Here is a 19,902-nt window from a genome sequence, read left to right on the forward strand (position 1 = left end):
TTTCTTACTTTACAATTTGAGATAACCTCGTGACCTTGGGCATTTCAGTATAATCTCTCCGGTCTCAGTTTTCTCATTCTTAAAGTGGAAGATTTGGACTATTGCTGTCTTTGATCCCTTCTCACTTCTTACTCTGTGATTCTAAATTGTTTCCAGTTTAAAGACATAAAGTTGGTAGATTTAGGGGTACTACAGACATGAAGATTAAAGAAATGATCTTGAATTGCACGATTCATTTTGTTTGTTTTCTTGAGTCAAATTGAGTTTAAATTGAAACTTGAGTTATTACTAGTAAAAAAAACATTATTTTTTCGAAGAAGAATGAATATCTCCACACACAAAAAAGTGATTGTGGTATTTCACTAAGAAATTTCTGTTGAAGTGTTTATTTTCTTCTCTTCATATAACTTAGATGTCAGTCATAAAAGCAAGTTATCTGCTCTGCAAGATTCTGAAAAAATTAGGCGACTGGAAGGACAAGTTCAAGAATTAGAAAACTTCATCTCCTCTTTGCAGCAACAATTGAAAGAAACTGAAGAAAACCATGGGGCAGAGATCCATTGTTTGCAGGAAAGGCTTCAAGCTGTCAGTGAGTCTACAGTTCAGCCAAGGTATCTGTCTACTTATAATTTCATTCAACAGCATTTGTAGAGTAGTAATAGTCATAACATGATTGTTTTCCAGAAGAAAATGTGACTTAAGGAAAATTGGATGAAAGAGATGGGGATGTAGCATTATCAAGAAATAAGAATAAGAGATAATTCTTTGAAATGTGTGAAATATTATAAACTGAAGACATTATAGGGATTTTACTTACACCTTATTGTATAAAAATGCTGGTTCTTGTTAATTTGCTGAGAGAGTGTGCATATATTTGTTATCATATGCCTGGTCTTTACTACCTTGATGTGGGACATACCCAAGAAATATAAGATAGGATCATTCTAGTCATGATTGGACTTTCTCCACTTTGTTGTCTAATATTCAGATTCACCATGTCCAGAACTCTGGATCTTCCCCTTGAAATTTGTTCCTTCAGCAGCCATCTCTATCTGAGGTTACTCTTCTTTCTCTCATACCTCACTTGCAGTCTATCAAAAAATCCTGTTATTTCTGCCTCCAAAATACATCTAAACTGGACCACTTCTCACTAGCCCCCTGCTGCCTACCATTGTCATGTCTCACGTGGATTACTGCAACAACTGATCTCTCTCCTTCTACCCTAACTCTTCCCTAAAGTCTGTCCTCAGCACATTTCCACAACTAGATTTAAGACATGATCAGATCACGTTAGTCCAGTGCTCTTCTGTCCTTACAGTGCCTTACTAGGTCCTACATGATGGTTCCCTGTTACCACTTTGACTTTATCTCCTGTTGACTCACCCACCGGTCACTATTCTCATGCCGCACATTCTTCTTGAGATCTCAGACCATCAGTATGCTCCTGCTTTAGAATGATCTTTCTCCAGATATTTACATGCCCAACACATTATCTCCTTTGGGTCTTTTTTTTTTTTTTTTTTTTTTGTTGTTTTCTTAAATTTCTTTTATTTTTTTTTATTTTTTTTTACCTTTATTTTTTTTATTATTATTTTTTTTTAATGAAATTTATTGACAAATTGGTTTCCATACAACACCCAGTGCTCATCCCAAAAGGTGCCCTCCTCAATACCCATCACCCACCCTCTCCTCCCTCCCACCCGCCATCAACCCTCAGTTTGTTCTCCGTTTTTAACAGTCTCTTATGCTTTGGCTCTCTCCCATTCTAACCTCTTTTGGGTCTTTATGCAGATATAATGTTCTTATGATGTCTATTCTGATTACCCCCATTTAAATTAAAATTGTTCTTTAGAACTCTGTACGCTAATTTCCTGCGTCATTTCTTTCTATATTGCTTAATATTATCTGTTATATATATATAAAGGTATGTATGTATAAGATGAAAACCAAGTTTATATATATTTACAGGGGAGTTTGATTTTATTTGTTTTGTTTAGTGTCTTTCTTTTATGAAAGACTTCAAGCTTTGTAAGGGTGGGGATTTTTTGCCCATTTGAGTCATTGATGTGTCCCAGACCGTGTAATTATTCCCTCTGCTAGTAGGTGCTCAGTAAATATTTGTTAAATGAATGAATGAACAGTTCATAATTTAGTTGGGGAGTGTGCTATAATATTTAGCTCTGTGCAATGTTCAGAGATTTCATCTAACTTTGGCTGGCTCTGCTCTTCTAGGACTGTCTTCATAGGCACTTACTAATGGGACCTCAAGACAAAAAAACATTTCTTTCCTTGAGACAAGATATTGAATGTCCACACTTTTGGGGAAGCAGTCTGTTCCTCCTTCTTTTATTCAGGGTCTGTTTGTAGGCTTTGGAATCATTTGCCCAGCCTGGCACAGCCTTCTAAAGCTCCCATTTCATTTGAGATCATTAGCTCTTTAACTTGACCATGCATCAGAAACACTGGAGGCTTTTGAATACTTAAAATTAGATTACTGGACTATACATTTGGAGAGTCAGACTTAACAGCTTTGAGATAGACCATGGACATGTGTATTTGTAACAAAATAATTCTGATACAGAAAGTCCCATGAATTGACGTTTGGAAACCACCACTCTAGGTTTTCTGATATGAAAGAAAATAAGTAGATAGCAAGAACTCTCTAATTATCAGCTATAGTATTTCATATAGCCTTCCTTTAATTAGTGATGCTTTCTCTCTAAAGTGTGAAGAAAAGGGAGTCTTTTGGAAATGTAGACTTATTTGCTGTTACTACAGTTGGGCTTTTGTCAGCTCACCACCCTCTCTCAGAGTTTCTAGAATATTCAGTGGAAGTGTGTTGACAGTACCTTTCAACTAAAACCATTAGTTTTCTCCCACTCCCCAAAACAGAGGTTACTAAGGACCATGTTCACTCCTGCTAATAGTGATGAGTCAAAGTTATTTCTTGTAAATGTCATCGCATTTTTGGATACAACTATGATGCTTTTTGAATTAAAGTAGATTTGAACTTGTTTAAAAAAATAATTGAGTCATTCATTTAACATGTATTTGGAGATGTTATATACTAGGAGCCTCTTAGGGATACAGTATAGGATTGGAATGACTAGAGTCAGATCTGCATTTGACACCTGATTTAACTTTTTACTGGCTATACAATTTTTGGCAGATTATTTTAACATGTCTTAGTAATATGAGGGACAATAAAACTACCATTAAGAGTGTGAGGATTAAATGAAACAATGACTGGGATGGGCCTTAGCTAGATGCCATGGAAGGAGCTATAGATGTATTTAAGTGGCCTTTTCCCTCAAGTGACTTCAGTCTAATCACTGAAATAATACTTATTCACAAAATAATTTTTAAGAAGTAGTGGTTAAGGAATATAACATGGTGATAACAACCAAAGTGCTGGAATTTAAACCCATGTCTGTGTGGCATCTTTTACTGCACATTTTTTGATAATTGCTTATTGGAGTGGTTCCAGAGGAAAAGAAAATGAAGGGATGACTATGAGATGTTGGGATAGAAGGAGGAATGTTGAGAACAAAGTGAAGGGGAAAAACAAAGATGACACTGTGTTGTATGAGCTAGAGAATATGGAGAATAATGATACATTAATATAAAATAGAGAAATTAGGCTGGTGGAGAGTCAGCTTAATATTAAGAGGGGAGCAGTGACTTTGGTTTTAGCCAGACTATATTTTGAATTTGGGATGAACACTTTCAAATGCTATAAAGCCATAGAATGAAATTGTGGACTAAGTAGAATTTTTTTATTAGAATTTGGGTCTTAATAGACCCAAAGTAATCAGGAGGGCTTCTCAGCTATGAAAAAAAGAATCAAAATATGGAGCCAAGGATCAGAATAGTGTGTGCAAGAAGCAGTAAGGAAACAGACAGAATTGTGAGACAGAAGAACCAGGAAAGGACAGAGAAGAAAGACAGGGGAGATGAGTTTTTACAATCATTTATCATGAACAAAGAACACAAATAGGCAGTTCACAGCTGAAGAAACTTATATGGCCAATGGAAGCTGAAGGATATGTAATCTCAAAAACAAAAACAGAAATGTTCTAACAAAGTTTTAAAACTTTGAGTTGCTGAAGTTTTGAATAAATACTTACATGATAACTGTTGTGGAAGTAAAGTTAATGTAACTTTTTGGAATGTGGCATTATATTAAATTTTTAAATATTTATAAGATTTATAATACAGAAAGTCCATAGATGTTATGAGGATTAATATTGTACCATTATTTGTAATAGTGAACATTTAGAAACAACCAAATGTTTATCAGTAGTGGGTTAGTTATATAAGTCAGGAAATGGGATAATGATAACTTATATCTGGCCAGTTTGGGACAGAATGAAAGAAGAGGATAGGAGAAATAAAGGAGGAGTTGGGCAAAAGGAGAGTGGAATAAAGAAGGCAGTGTGGATGCACATTAAAAGTGAAGTGAGAAATTGTATTAGCTAAAACAAAATTATAATTTGCCCCTTTAATCTTTATCCCATGGTTGCTAAATATTAATCTCACTTTATTTTTATGACCCAAGTTAAGCATTTTAAGAAAAAAAATATTTTTTTACAAAATAATGATTGTAAAACAATTCAGAATAAAGACGCGAATGCCAAAAGATACATGAATAGATTAAAAACAAAAAAAATGTAGAAGTGGTTGTATAAATTAAGAACCTTCTTTTTGCTGCCTCTGCTCCCCAGTTCCACTAGAGATAATCATTGTTACTTTTGATGTCTATTCATCCAGATTTTTTTCTGTTTGTGTGTATAAATAGTTTTTTTAATAAAAATGAGCTTTTATGGACTTTTACTCAGTAATAGCATAGATAACTTTTAGAAAATGTCTCTACCTGTAAATAGCTCCATGTCATATATTTGTAGTACACTTCTTAAAGTGGCATAAAATTCAGTGGTGATGTGTTGAAGTTCTCTGTCATTGAAGTGTGTTACTTTAATTTTAATTGGAAAAATCAGTCAACAATACAGTTTGAGTTACAGTACTTATAACTCTATGCATGCTATAAATTTGGACTAACAGTAAAACTCATACACAACTCTTAATTCGTTCACTCTCTTTTATTCATGTTTAGTTTCTCCAGTGATTCAATGGTAATTACTGAATCTGATGTCCAGAAAACAGTATACCCTGGAAGTTGTCTTAACCAGAACATTGATGGTACAATAGAGGTATTATATTTTTAAACTGTTGTGTGCACTGATACTGTTTCTCTGTCATTTTTATGTCCGTAGTAAAACCGTTGTTCAGAAGTAAGCATAATAAATAAGAGGATAACACATTATGTAAAAGACCCAGAAGAATATATAAGCAAAAAAATTTAATGTATTTTCATAGCATAGGAATAACACAAAGTTAAAATTGAGAGTTTTTTCCCCCTAAATATGTTCTGGTTTAAAATTTGTCTTGTTTTGTGTGACATGAGCTATGTAACAAATTAGTTTCATACCCTTGCCAACAACTTTTCGTCCCACTATGGGAAGTTGAGTCAGACTATCTCTAGTGTTTAGGGATCCCCAAAATTCAAGATGCTATGGCTAGGACAATAGTTGAGGCTTCCTTGAGCACATGCCATATGATGTATAAAAGCCCCTCATCTTTTACAGTGTCGGCCAGCTAGCTAAATCACATTCTGTCTCTCCTCAACATTGTATATATTACCAATTTGTGGCCATTTTTCTGAAACTTATAACTACAAAACCCTGGTCTTCATTCAGTGGATTTTTAATTCTTGACTCATATAGAAAACAAAAATCATTGCTTTCTCTTGTTTTGGAAACAGAGGAGAGATGTTGGCTACATATCTTGTTTGTAGCATACTCCTCCTATATGGAGTATCTATTTGAATGCCATTCAGGTAATTGGTAAACAAATACTTTCATGCTGAAAATATGTTTACATTTTAAAAAACTGTTTATAGTTTTTTCTAGTTACAAAAGTAGTTTGTATTTGTGGGGAAATGGATACTATTAATAAACATCAAGAAAAAATAAAATTTGCTTATAATTTCATAAGCAAAGATAGCCACTGTTAGCATTACTTAGATACATATCTTAATTATATTTAAGAAGTATCTTTAGCCTACTGTAGAACTATGTTAGTAATTGTAAATATGTAAATATATTTCTGACTTTGCATCTTTAAGTTCACAATACTAAGTAGGTTATTTAGAATTCTACACTAGAATTATTCACCAGAATTATCGTTTTTAATTAAGAGCAGAACTGAAATTTACTTATTAAAACTCAGTTTTCTAAGAAACATTGATCTTTTGAGGATATTTGAGCATAGAAGTTTAAAAATAAGTGATGTATGATTAGTATAAACAAGTCTGTTACATTTTGCTTTTTAATTTAGTTTTCTGATGAATTTGGAGTGAAAAAGGAAACAAATATGGTTACATTGCTGGAAAAACAGTACCAAGAACGATTAGAAGAAGAAGTAGCTAAGGTAAGTTTATAGTTTGTCAGATTATTTTGATTTATATTCCTTTTGAGCCTTCAGAAAACATAGATTTTATTGATAGTAATGACCTTTTTTTTTCAAGTTTTATTTATTTAAGTAATCTCTACACCCACCATGGGGCGCAAACTCATGACCCCGAGATCAAGAGTCTCGTGCTGCACCGACTGAGCCAGGCACCCCTGCACTTTTTGTTACAAGTTTTGTACATAGATTATCTTTAAATTGTCAGTTACTGGTATCAACCACAATTGCCTTTCAATGGAATATTCTGTGAACTTTTCCTTTAGAAAAATATTTTCTTCTTGATGTGGAATAGTAATCAGAAACTTCTCAGAATGGCCAAACAAGTCTTTATAAATTTGTTACCTGGGAGTAGTACCTTGTGATGGAGTTTGGCCTTCCTTTAAAAGTAGGGGATATGGTAGGAAATGAGAAAGAAGGTGGTTTGTCTTTTATATATTTTCTTTGCCTATCTCTTCCTTGAGAAGTGACTGTGATGTTTGTGACTGTAGATACTCTTAGCTGTGCTATGCCCAGAGCCATTCTTTTAAATTCTTGAATACCAAGCATATCACTTAATCTACCATTATGATTCCATTTCTTTTGTCTTTGTATTCCCTTTCAGAATGCATATATCTGGGGTGCCTAGGTGGCTCAGTCAGTTAAGTTGACTGACTCAATTTTGATCATGATCTCAATCATGATCTCGTGGTTCATGGGTTCAAGCTCTGCATCAGGCTCTATGCTGACAGAGTGGAGCCTGCTTGTGATTCTCTTTTCTCTCTGCCCCTCTCCTTTTCTCTCTGTCTGTCTCCCACGTGTGTGCGCACACACTCCTTTCTCAAATAAATAAACTTTAAAAATAAAAAAAATAATAAAATGGATATACCTGATTGGGTTCTTATATTGGAACAGTTGAATTCTGACTTTTTCTGCTTTTTAATAATATTTCAACTGTTTCAATATAACAATCCCAGTGGATATATGCATTTTAAAAGAGGAGAATTGATCGATTATACAGGAAATGCATAAGGAGTTAGGTTAAACATAAATTAGAAGAGGAACATAAATTAGAAGAGGAAGTCAGCACTCAAGGAAATATGTGGGCCATATGGACTTAATCACTTCTGTGTCTGAATTGAATGTTTAGTTCCTGGAGATCAAAGTAAAAAGCGAGTCACCATTGCTTATATAGCTCTCATTATCTAGTTCTTTAGAGAAATGCAGATTTTCTCTTGCCCTTAGCTCTTAGAAAAATTTCTCAAGTGGAATGTTATAGCAGGGCATCATAGCAATTAAGAGCATGAGGTTTGGTATAGGATATACCATGCTTTAAATTCTTGTTTTTCGGGCTTACTTCTTGTTTTTGGGTTTCCTTATGATCTTAGGAAAGTTATTTAACTTCTGAGTCTATTTCCTCTGTTAAAAGAGGGAAAAATAGGGGGCGCCTGGGTGGCTCAGTCTGTTGAGCGTCCGACTTCAGCTCAGGTCATGATCTCACAGCTTGTGAGTTCAAGCCCCACGTCGGTCTCTGTGCTGACAGCTCAGAGCCTGGAACCTGCTTCATATTCTGGGTCTCCCTCTCTCTCTCTGCCCCTCTCCTGCTCATGCTGTGTCTCTCTGTCTCTCAAAGATAAATAAAGATAAAAAAAATTTTTTTAGAAGAAGGAAAAATAGGAATAAGTAATTTTTATAAGGATTCAGTGACCTAATATAAATATAAATCACCTACCAGATGATAGACTCATAAATGAAACTTTTAAAGTGATCATATTATTACTCTGGTAATGATGATGATAGAAGTATGTCTTGTAAAGCATCATTCATCTTAAGCAGATAACAAGAGCACCAAAATGTAAGTCATTGAAAACCGTTTTGAAGACGTCCAGGGTACAATGGTCCAAGGGATAACATTTGATGGCCCAGCTTGATCCTAGAATAATGTAGATTGTTGACATGAGCCACCAGTACTGATGGGATTATGCTGTATACTATACTCTTTAGGTGGGACTGTTGGAAAAAGATTGAGAACCATTGCTTCAAAAACACAGGGTATATAGGAAGCCCAGTAGGGGTAGTGATTCCCAATATAGATCACATTAGATTCAACCTGTGATTTGTGTACCTACTACTGAAAATAGACATTTATTTGCATTTCATTGCCAGGCAGTATTCCAAGTGTTCGGGTATAGCAGAGGTAAAAAAAAATGAAGTGTTTGCTCCCATAGACCTTACATTCTGTCTAGTTGGTGCAGAAAGATGGTGGTAAATACCATGAAAAGAAAAACAGACCTGGGTAATAGAACTGTTAGGAAATTCCATGGGGAGTTGAGATGGTGTTATTTATATAGGGTTATCACAGAAGACCTCACTTTTAGAGTGATAGTAGAAAAAAAACCTGAAGGAAGTGAGAGAGTAAATCATGAAGGTAACGGATTGAATATCTTTTGAGAAAGTGGAATGCAAGAGAAAAAGTCAAGAATTACACCAGTGAATGTTTCAAAGAGGTGGCCAAGAAGAATGGCAGGAGTGTGAAGGCCACTTGCCCAACTGTCAGCTCTGCTGAGTGAGAGGACAGTTTTAGTCCTGCCACCCCACAGTCAGGGGACCTATTTGGTGAAATATTATTTATCTTCTTAGCAAATGAGACTGGGTACAGGAGGAAGAAGAAATAAAGGAAAAGGGGCAAGGGCTGGGGGAAAATATTACTCTAGGTTATTTGACATAAGCAGCTGGAAGAATGGAGTTGCTATTAGGTGTCAAAAGACTGCAAGAGAGTATTTTTTGGATAGGAAAGATAGACTTGAGATTTTAGCTTAAGAATTCAGACCCATTAGGGTGCTGGGTGGCTCAGTCAGTTGAGTGTCCAACTTTGGTTCAGGTTGTGATCTCGTGGTTTATGAGTTTGAGCCCTGCATTGGACTTGCTGCTGTCGGCATGGAGTCTGCTTCAGATTCTCTGGCCCCCTCTCTCTGCCCCTCCCCTGCTTGTACACTAAAAAAAAAACAAAAAAACCATTAAATGCAAACGCTTACTAAATGTTTAAAAATAAATATTGAAGAAGCAGTTGGATATATATATCTAGAGTTCAGAAAATAGGTTAAGACTAGACATGAAAATAGGGTGGTAAATAGGGCAACGTTTTTCAAACTGTGAGTTGCAACTCATTTTTGAAGCGTGAAATCCTGGTTTTGGACCAGGATTTTAAAATACTGGGAAAGTTCAATTATATAAATACACACAAAATGTATGTGTGCTTTGGGTCACAACATAAAATGTTTTTATTGTTGTGTGTGTGTTTACCATGGTTGCAGTGAAAAAATTTGAAAAACAATTAATGTAGTAGTGTAGACAGAGCAGAGGTCTGGGGCCTGAGCCTGGATAACACCAATGTTTAGAGATCAGAGAAAGGAGGAGGAATAAAGAAGATAGAGAAAAAGCAGTAAATTAAATATGGGAAAAACAAAAGTAAAAATATATCAAGGAGAGAATTTATTAAACTGTGTCAAATGTTTTTGATACATCACGAATGATTAGAACTGCAAATTAATTATTGGATTTTACAATGTGAAATCATTGGTGAGTTTCACAGGAACACATTTGATGGGGTGGTGCAGACAAACTGATTAGATTGGATTTGAGAGAGTGAAGGGTAAGAATAAAGAGATGAAATTTAGAGTTTTACTTGAAAGAGGAACAGAGAAATGCAGTGGTATCTCAAGGGTAATGTAGAGAGTCAAGCAGCAGATTTTTGTTGTTGGTAATTTGTTTCTGTTTAAGAAGAAAGATGTCATATTTCTTTGTTAATAATAATTATTGAGAGAAGGAAAAAAATTCGCTAAGTCAGGAGAGAGAGACAGTTGTTGGAGCAGTGTCCCTGATTAGAGGAGAGGAGGTACAATGCCCTGGAGGGTTGCCATTAGATAGGAGCATGGCGATTTAATCCATGATAACAAGAAAGAAGGCAGAGAATATTTGGTTCATCAGGATGTTTTCAGATACGGTATTTGGAGCCTGTGGAAGTTCTCTTCTGATTGCTTCTGTTTTCTCACTAAAAAAGAAGCAAGGTCAGCACCTGAGAATGAGAAAGGAAGGGAAGACATTGAAGCTTTAAGGAGAGAGGGCTTTCTAGGAGAAGGAAAAGACCAGGGAAATTGAGTAGAATTGCCCAGTATCCTGAAGGACTCAATCAAGGGTAGTAGTTATGAATTTAAAATAACACTGTTCAGCTTGGTTGGATTTTTTTTCCTCCTCATCTAAGTTTAGCTTACACAGGCACAGAGTAGGCAGTTCCCTGTAATCACAGGTGGAATTTGGTTAGATGGTATAGTGAAATGGAAAGGAGAGAATAACAAGGTAGTTGAGTCCTTAGTTGAGTTTTTTAGTTTCCAGGCCATACCATTCTTTTAATTATTTCTGTTACTCATTTCTGATCTAAAGAAAGTGATTCTTATTGTACAAATTTTTCAAAATTTCAGAATCTTCTTTTGTGACTTAACATATGGTCAGATTTTTGTTGTTTGTCATTATCTTTACCGAGGTATAATTTACATACCATGAAATTCACAGGTTCCAACTGCAAAATTTGGTGAGTTTTAACAGATGTATGAAACCAACGGCATAATCAAGATATAAGACATATCCATGACCCCTAAAGTTTCTTCATGTTCCTTTGTAGACAGTCTCCTTTTTATATTGCTTGATTCTGTTTGCTAATATTTTGTCCAGAATATTTATGTCTGTATTCATGAGGGGCATCATCCATAGTTTTATTTTCTTGTAATGTCTTTGTTTGGCTATGGTATCAGGTCAATGCTGGCCTTGTAAAGTGTTAAAATATATTCTCACTTCTATTTTCTGGAAGAATTTATGTAGAATTGATACTATTTTATTCTTAAATATGGTATAGAATTTGTTAGTGAAACTAACGGGGCCTGGAGTTTTGTTGAAGATTTTATTAAACTATGAATCTGATTTCTTTAGTAGATTTTGTTTTACTCAAGCAATCTGTTTCTTTAGAGTGAGCTTTGTTAGTTAATGTCACTCAGGGCATTACTCCATTTTATCTATGCTGTTGAATTTACGTTGGTGAAGTTGTTTATAGTATTCCTTTATCACTTAATGTCTGCTTTCTCACTTTTTTCTTTGTCATTCTGTCTAGAAGTTAATTGTATTGATGTTTTCAAGGGTCCAGCTTTTGGGTTTTTTAAAAACTTTTTGTTTTATTTTCATTGATTGCTTTTCTTTATTTTTTACTTGTTTCTGCTTGCTTTGGGTTTAAGTTGCTTTCTTTTTCTGGTTTCCTAAAAGACCTTTCTTCTTTTCAAATATATTCATTTAATGCTATAAGTTTCCCTTTAAGCACTCCTTTAAGCTGCGTTCTACACATTTTCATTCAGTCTGAATATTTGATTTATTTTGTCACCTCCCCTTTGATTCATGGGTTACTCAGAAATGTGTTGTTTAGATTTTCACATTTAGAGGTTTTCAGATATCTTCCTGTTGTTAATTCATTGTATAATTTTTAATTTCTTTGTGGTCAGACATACTTTGTATGATTTCAGTTTATTTAAATTTATTGCCTTAAATATGTTCTGGTTGAATGCTGCATGCATACTTGAAAAGAATGAGTATTCTGCTGCTCAGACTTTAAGTTTTCCTCTCGTATTACTACCTTCAGCCTGAAAATTTTACTGTAGCATTTCTTTTTGAGCAAATCTGCTGGCAACAAATTTGACATACAACATATTGTATGTCATCTAATTTTGAATTATATATTGAATATTTTGAATATTGTGTAGATGCTGAGTCTTAGGATGTTCTGGAAAGTGTGAAAAAAAAATGCTTTTTAAATAGACAACCCATTTAGGTTCAGGCCACAAGTTCTTTCTCACCTTCCCCATACAGATTTCTTCTTCAAGTTTTGACTCCCTCTGCAATTTGCCTGCTTTTGTTTACTTCTCAGAGTTTTCTGGTAGTTGCTTTTGTATTTTGTTCAGTTTTCAATTGCAATCAATGGGGAAGAGAGGCTGTAGTGGGTTTAATTTATGCTAATTGGAATTACAAGTCTCGGTCTTAGGTATTTTTATTTCACAATTTAGATAGAATTATTGCTTTATACCCATCAGTGTTAGGTTATCCACATATTTACAAAAAGAAATTTTAATGCTCTCATCCTTTCTGCATCTTATGCCTTCCTTCTAGCATCATTTTCTGCTTTTTGAGGGACATCCTTTAGAAGTTCTTTTATGGATCATCTATTTATTGGGAATAAACTCTGTTTTTATTTGTTTTTATTTCATGTTATTTTGCTTTCATTCCTGAAAGATGATTTTGTTGAACATTCAAATCTGGGTTGACTTTTTTTTTTTTTGTCAGAACTTTAAAGATAACATTTCATTATTTTCTGACTCCTTCTTGTTTCTACTGAGAAAGTCCTTGTCATTTTAATTGTTGTTCCCCATAGGTAATACATCTTTTTTCTCTGGAAACTTTAAGAATTATTTGTTCTTGGTCTTCTCTTTATTTGTCCTTCCAAAATTCGTTGGTCTTGACTCTTAGGAGTAGTACCTTTGGTATTCTCACCTGTTACTTCATGAAATAGTTTATTTCTGTTAGTCTCTAATATATGCTTCTAGAACAATAATTAGATGTTGGTTGAATATTCTCGTTCTATCCTTCACTCTGCTTCTCTTTCATATTTTTAATATTTTTAATCTTTTTGTCTTTGTTGCATTCTTAGTATTGAGAGACAAAGAGACAAGCAGGTCAGGTTCAAGACAGGAAATTAAAGTAAAAGCTAGTCTTGAGATCTTGACCACAAGTTAGAGAAGATTGAAGGTATGAGAATCTCTCCATATCACTTTCTGTAGGATTTCTTTTAGTTTAAAACCATTTTGAGTGGTAACTTGCTTTTTAAATTCCTGTTGGTTTTTATAAATCTGATCCTTTTCATTTACTTTATTTCTTTAGGTCATTGTGTCAATGAGTATAGCATTTGCTCAACAAACTGAACTGTCTAGAATATCTGGGGAAAAAGAGGATGCTACATCATCAAAACAAGCACATGCTTTCTATCAGCAAGAAGGTTATTTAAATGAAACGAAATCATCACAGGGTCAAGCTTTTGAAGAAATGGACATGAAATTTAAAGAAGAATTTAAACCACTTAGTAAGGAGTTAGGAGAAAATGGAAAGGAAGTTCTGTTATCAACCGATGGTAATCTTGATGATACACTACAATCGGAAGACCATGAACTGACTATTTCAGAAGAAATGTTCTCCAAAGATAAAACATTTATAGTCAGAGAATCTGTAAGTATGTTTCCTTGTATAAAAATTTGTGACTTCCTTCACTATAAAAATATTAGCAGTAATATTCCTTAATGGGGAAGGAAAGTATCAGATCCAATCTTGACTTAGGGATTTGCATTTTGAATGTGTTTTATTACTTGTAAAGTATATGAATAAATGATTTACTATTTTATTAAATAAAATAAGTCTGGCTCATAATATTTTTGTTTATGTTAGACATATATGCATGGTAAAATCTCATTGTAAATTATATGTACATTAATTTTGTTTCAGTCAGTTTAAGATTAATTATCCTACAATATGTCTGAATAAAAGGTTTGCTTCATTTAATGTGATGATAACATCACATGGAAGTAGCTTCCTGTTTAAGAAGATAATTTAAAGCATTGTACTCTGTAAATACTATTTCTCTTCTTCTATACTTACTCATTAATGGAGGATCTTTTCTGTGTCTGTACTACAACTGCCTGTGCCTTTAATGGAAAGAAAGAAATCCTTTTTTTTAATTATCTAAATTAAATTTTTTTATTAATGTTCAGGATAGGTTATATCGTGTTTAGAGGCATACTGAAATAAAATTGTCAACTTCTTTATGAAGTACAAAACTGAGATACTTGTGAAAACCTCTTTAATGTACCAGCAGCTGTTCAAGGCAGAGTGCTTCAGGAACTGAAGTACTTATAGAAATTCATTAAGGAGTTGATTTCTAATGAGTATGAGAAAGTGGAACATAAAGCTTTTATTTCCAAATAAAAATTATTGAAATTTGTTTCTTATAGATTGTTATATATTCTTATATGTTATATTGTTGTCTATAGTACTGTGGTGACCACTGCATAATTAGGTAAAATTTTTCATGTTTTATAAATTTAATTTTAAATTACAAGTATTCCATTTATATTATCTCCCCATCATAAATGTCAAGAGGGATAAGGGAGCTACAGCTTCATTAAGAGCAGAAGGCATTTTGAGGATTTTTATTCTTTATTCTTCTCCCTTAGATTGCATTTAAACTGACAAATAGCTATTTTGCTTTTGGAGAATAACATGTGTAAGGGTAATAAACTTCACACTGATTTAGAATTATAATTAAGACAGATATCTTTTTTAAATTTATGTTTTAGTTAAATAATGGGAATAAAAATTAGGCACTTTAGTAGTGGAATTGCTTTTATATTAAAATATTGATGCTGACAGATTGCCACAAAATGTTTTATGATTGCCTCTTTTTTTCCTACCTTTTTAGATTCATGATGAAATTTTGGTATCAAGTATGGATGCTTCTAGACAACTAATGTTAAATGAAGAACAGTTGGAAGATATGAGGCAGGAACTTGTGCGACAATACCAAGAACATCAACAGGCGACAGAACTGTTACGGCAGGCACACATGCGCCAGATGGAGAGACAGCGAGAAGACCAGGAACAGCTACAAGAAGAGATTAAGAGACTGAATATACAATTAGCCCAGGTATGAGACTTAGCATCTCTTTTCTCCCCAATTAAAATAACAGTATTCTTTAGATAGCCTTTATTTAAAAAGTCAAAACTATTGCCAAGATCTGAATAAAAACAAGTGTTTAACATTAAGAACAGACTCCATCAGCACAACAGCCTTAGATCTTGTTAGGAACACCTGACTCAACCTTGGAGTGCATTGGGTCTGTGCCATTTTATTTATCTGCCTTTTTAGGCATTGGAAAAGTGGCTACAAGGCTGTTTGTATATTTGTTTTTAATCATTCCATTGATCATACACGCAAAAGCATGGTGATAGTATTCTGTGACAGAAATTCTTTGTGCTGAGGTGCAGTTGATACTCCGTTTTCCCATATTCATTTATAGTTTTGTGAGTCCACCAATTAGCATTTCCAAGGTTTACCTTTATCTTTAATCTGTCTTTTTAATCATGAATGGAAATCTGAAGTAGTATGTTTCTGGGACTTTTTCCAGGGAAACATCTCTTCTTGATTTGAGAAATGCAAATTTATATAACGTTCTCATCCCTTTTTCTGACTCCTTGGCATTTGGGAGCTGGATTCTTATCAATTGCTGTATATAGTATACTCACAAAATCATTACAGAAAAGCAAGAAATATTTTTACAAAAGTTCCTATAAAAACAAATTTATTCCATTTATTTTGAAAAGAGATAAAAAATAGAGAAAACTTAAAACATGTTCTTTCCGATATAGAATAGGAAAATTGGCAGTTGAACATAAAACATCATTTGAAAAAATTGATTTTGCTTTTCTTCATCGCATTTTGTGAATTTAAATTTCTGAATTTTCAATGCAAAATTGACATATGAATATACTATTAATTGAGCTTCACAAATTCCTGAATATTCTAGCCCTAGTTTTTTATTTTAACTTTCAAATTTTGCATTGAACTTTATATACGCTTTTAACCCCTAATCATGGGATGTGACTCATATGTAGAAAGTGCCTTCTCTTGGTCCCTGGGTTAAAAGAAATCTGCTTGTTATTTCTGCTTTTTTCTTCTATCGCAAACAATATTCTCTCATGACCTTTTTTCTTATTTAGAGATCCTCAATAGATAATGAAAACCTGGTTTCAGAGAGAGAAAGGGTGCTTTTAGAGGAGCTGGAAGCACTAAAGCAGCTGTCTCTAGCGGGAAGAGAGAAGCTGTGTTGTGAGCTGCGCAACAGCAGTACGCAAACACAGGTAGTATGGACTCGGGCCCACCTAGGGTCCAGGGGTCAACATGCAGTAGGATCTGTTTGTCTTTGTTGTCCGTGGGAAATATATTTTTTGTGGGTGTGGAGCTTAACAGATTTGTGATTGTTTACATGCCAGGTAGGTGGAGTCAAGATTCTTTACGTTCCATTTACGGTAATTTGAATCAGACATTACTGTAGCAGCAGCTGTTGCTTCACCACGGAGCAGCCTAACAAACTGAATGTCACACTACAGCATGCGTTAGCCTGAACCCAGTGAAACTGTTTTCATCTGTGTATTAGGCTGCCTTAGCTTTTTTGATAATGCTAATCTCTTAATAAAATGTAGTTAAATATTATTTCAAAGATTATCTATTTTGCACACAGAGGTTTCTGTTTCACTTTATAGCACTTTAGAAGAATGACATGGTGTTTCCAAGATGACAGGTTTTCTTTCTCTTTTGTCCTCTCTACCTTTACACAACCTTAAACAGAACGGAAATGAAAACCAGGAGGAAGTTGAGGAACAGGCATTTAAAGAAAAGGAGTTAGACAGAAAACCTGAAGATGTGCTTCCTGATATTCTGACCAATGAAAGGTATACAGAATGTGTATTTTTTCAGTACAGAGGGAATTAAAATAGTTGTTTCAGTGTGATAAACTTTATTTGTCCTTGTTTTGATCTTGTACATTTGTTTTGTCCATTTTACTCTGTGTGTAAAGAATTACCAACCTTTGATAGGCAAATTTTTAAAAATATTTTTTATATAGAGTAATTTTTGATTCTATACTAGTCATGTACTTATCTCAGTAAATGGTAAGGCATTATTTGGTTACTGAACCTTTCTTGATTAATTTTATTCTGCTCATATGCTATTTTTTATCCTTAAAAACACAATTGTACATGTGTGTATTTCTTCACTGTATGGACGTACATTCAATATAAGCCACCTCCCTTGTTTGTGATGAGAAAAAAATTAAGTGTGATAGTCTGCAGTTAGCTTCTTTCATTGATTTATTGCATATCAGATGAGAACTTTCAATCCATATCCCACTTTTGATAGATCCCACTTTTATATCATGAATAAATTAATGATGTTAACAAAACTTTCCCTGATTTGATTTTGTAGAGGTTAATATAAAAATGTAAAATATTAAGTAAGAATAGTTACCCCTATGTTAAGAACTGTAGGCATAGTATTTTAAAATTTGTTCTGTTCAAATGAAAATAATTTCTTTAATTTTAAATTAAATTAATATCTACTAACTTAATTTCCTCCTTTTCCAATTTCTGTGACTGTCAACCCTCTGTGTCCTCCTAACCTCCTTCCTCAGCTTGCATGGAGGAATTTGGCCCCTAAGATTTTGGCTTCCCCATTGGATCATCAGTATGGAACACAGTCAGTATGGAACTCAAACAAGAAAGACAGTGTATGAAAATTAGAGTTACCACAGCAATATAAAATAAACAGTTTGTTTATTTTATATTCTTTCTCTCTAATTGGTATATTTTTAAAACTATGCAGTATTTAATTTTTAGGAATTTTTGTAGTGAGTGCTAATAAATGAGTATTCATATTTTATCTCTCTTTACCATCATATTAATTTTAATCATTTCTCTGATTTAGAAATATTTTCAAGTTGTCCTAATCCTGATGTGTTTGGGGCTTGAACAAAACTTCAGAAGAAGTTAAATAAAACCCTTGACTTACTGCCTACTAACTAAATTACTTAGAGTTTTATTTTTAATATCCTCACCTCATGTAAGCAGAGAACTTGATATAGGTGCAAAAATAGAACTAGTCTCTTTCACTTGACAAATACTGAAGGAAAACTTGCCCATTTATTACCTTGTCTAAAAATAGTTATGTCATGTGCCGGTGAAAACAGATATCCTTTAACCTGATTGTTGGTGATCTCCCACAGAATGAAGCTGAGATAGAAAACAGTCTTAAAGCAGTGGACCTTTACCATGAAAGTCTCTTATTCTACCTATATGTATTAAATATAAAGTTTGCCACTGTAGTACTCTTAATGATTTAAGCCGTTAGGATAAGAGAATTGTTTAGTTATTCAGAAAATTAATCCGATAATTTTCTGAATTACCATTTATGGAAGTATATTTCTTGACATGAAAAGATGTTTATGTTAAGCAAAAAAAGAAAAACCTTACAAAGACACTTTGTCCTGGATAACTCATTTTTGTTTTTAAAATGTATATATTTATGAGGCAGAGGGAAATCTAGAAAGAGAGGCATTAAAATGTTAACACTGATTTTTTTGCTGAGATATTTAAGTGGGTGGTTAGCAGTGTTTTCTAATTTTTTGAAAATGAGAGTGTTTGACATCTTTTAAAAAAGAGAGATCCACCATTGATTCCAATTGGTTGAAAATAGGTTCCTTCTACTGGCTGCAATGAATATGGTTTATATAACTGGAGAAATTTCTGTCTCTGTAGCAGATGTAATAAATGATACTTCCTCTGGTGTTGGCAAATAGTGATATTGCACAATAGATCTTGTTAAAAACAGGTCTCTGCCTGTTTTTGTAATTTAATTATCTAGATTATCACCAGTAGGTTGTAGAAATACATTTTTCTGGTGGAATTTTTTAATTACATTTTAAATTATATTGTTTGACACATAGAAAGATTAAATGTGAAGTGTGTATAAGAACAATAAATGGTACTATCAGCTTGCATATGCTTGGATACTACCACAATTTTTAAAACAACTTTTGCATCTCCTTAAAATTTTCTTCTAATTTGGAAACTCTACTACCTTAAAATGTCAGGTGTTTCATTACTTTAAGGTCAGTAAAGTACTGCACATTTGTAAAACACTTCATTTTAAGTGCTATGCATATTATTTTCATAGAGAATATCATGATATTTTATTATTCAAGTCAGATATTTTGTGGTACATTTTGTGTGGAACATAAGCACAGTGTTTGCTTCAAAAAGATTAAGCATTTTAATAAATGTTTCTTTCTCTACACAGGTTTGCACTCCAGAAAGCTAATAATAGACTTCTCAAGATCCTCTTAGAAGTTGTAAAGACAACAGCAGCTGTTGAAGAAACAATTGGTCGCCATGTTCTTGGTATTCTAGATAGATCTAGTAAGGTCCAGTCATCTGCCAGCTTGATTTGGAGGCCGGAAGGAGAGGCACCTATAAAGTCATGTATCCATGAGGAACACACAGGAGGTACTGGTTTTATATGCTGTTGAGACTGTCATCATTATCTCATAAATCTTTCTGAGAGCAAGGCAGTTTGCTATGTGTTGAAAACCCAGAAGAGAGAATGTTAAAGTTGTTTCCAACAAAAAGATCTTCAGACACATATTTTGGAACCACTGTTTTCAGAACACCATTATTGTATAGGTTTTGCAAGTGGGTGTCTTAGAG

At 33.7% G+C, this 19,902-nt stretch overlaps 1 protein-coding gene across 6 annotated transcripts in view; it reads left to right on the forward strand.

Moving 5' to 3' along the window:
* Window positions 1-19,902, forward strand: part of AKAP9 (A-kinase anchoring protein 9) — a 154,474-nt gene that overhangs the window by 62,359 nt on the left and 72,213 nt on the right. For 3 of the 6 annotated variants that reach the window (XM_043588818.1, XM_043588819.1, XM_043588820.1), the window contains 9 exons: window positions 413-611; window positions 5,114-5,210; window positions 6,397-6,489; window positions 13,477-13,818; window positions 15,065-15,289; window positions 16,363-16,503; window positions 16,991-17,094; window positions 17,832-17,927; window positions 19,496-19,701. In XM_043588818.1, the coding sequence (XP_043444753.1) occupies window positions 413-611; window positions 5,114-5,210; window positions 6,397-6,489; window positions 13,477-13,818; window positions 15,065-15,289; window positions 16,363-16,503; window positions 16,991-17,094; window positions 17,832-17,927; window positions 19,496-19,701 (1,503 nt within the window). The remainder of the gene's footprint in view (window positions 1-412; window positions 612-5,113; window positions 5,211-6,396; window positions 6,490-13,476; window positions 13,819-15,064; window positions 15,290-16,362; window positions 16,504-16,990; window positions 17,095-17,831; window positions 17,928-19,495; window positions 19,702-19,902) is intronic. The other 3 variants (XM_043588821.1, XM_043588822.1, XM_043588823.1) reach the window with 2 other exon arrangements.

This window comes from Prionailurus bengalensis, chromosome A2 (assembly GCF_016509475.1).
Source record: "Prionailurus bengalensis isolate Pbe53 chromosome A2, Fcat_Pben_1.1_paternal_pri, whole genome shotgun sequence".
NCBI classification, from domain to species: Eukaryota; Metazoa; Chordata; class Mammalia; order Carnivora; family Felidae; genus Prionailurus; species Prionailurus bengalensis.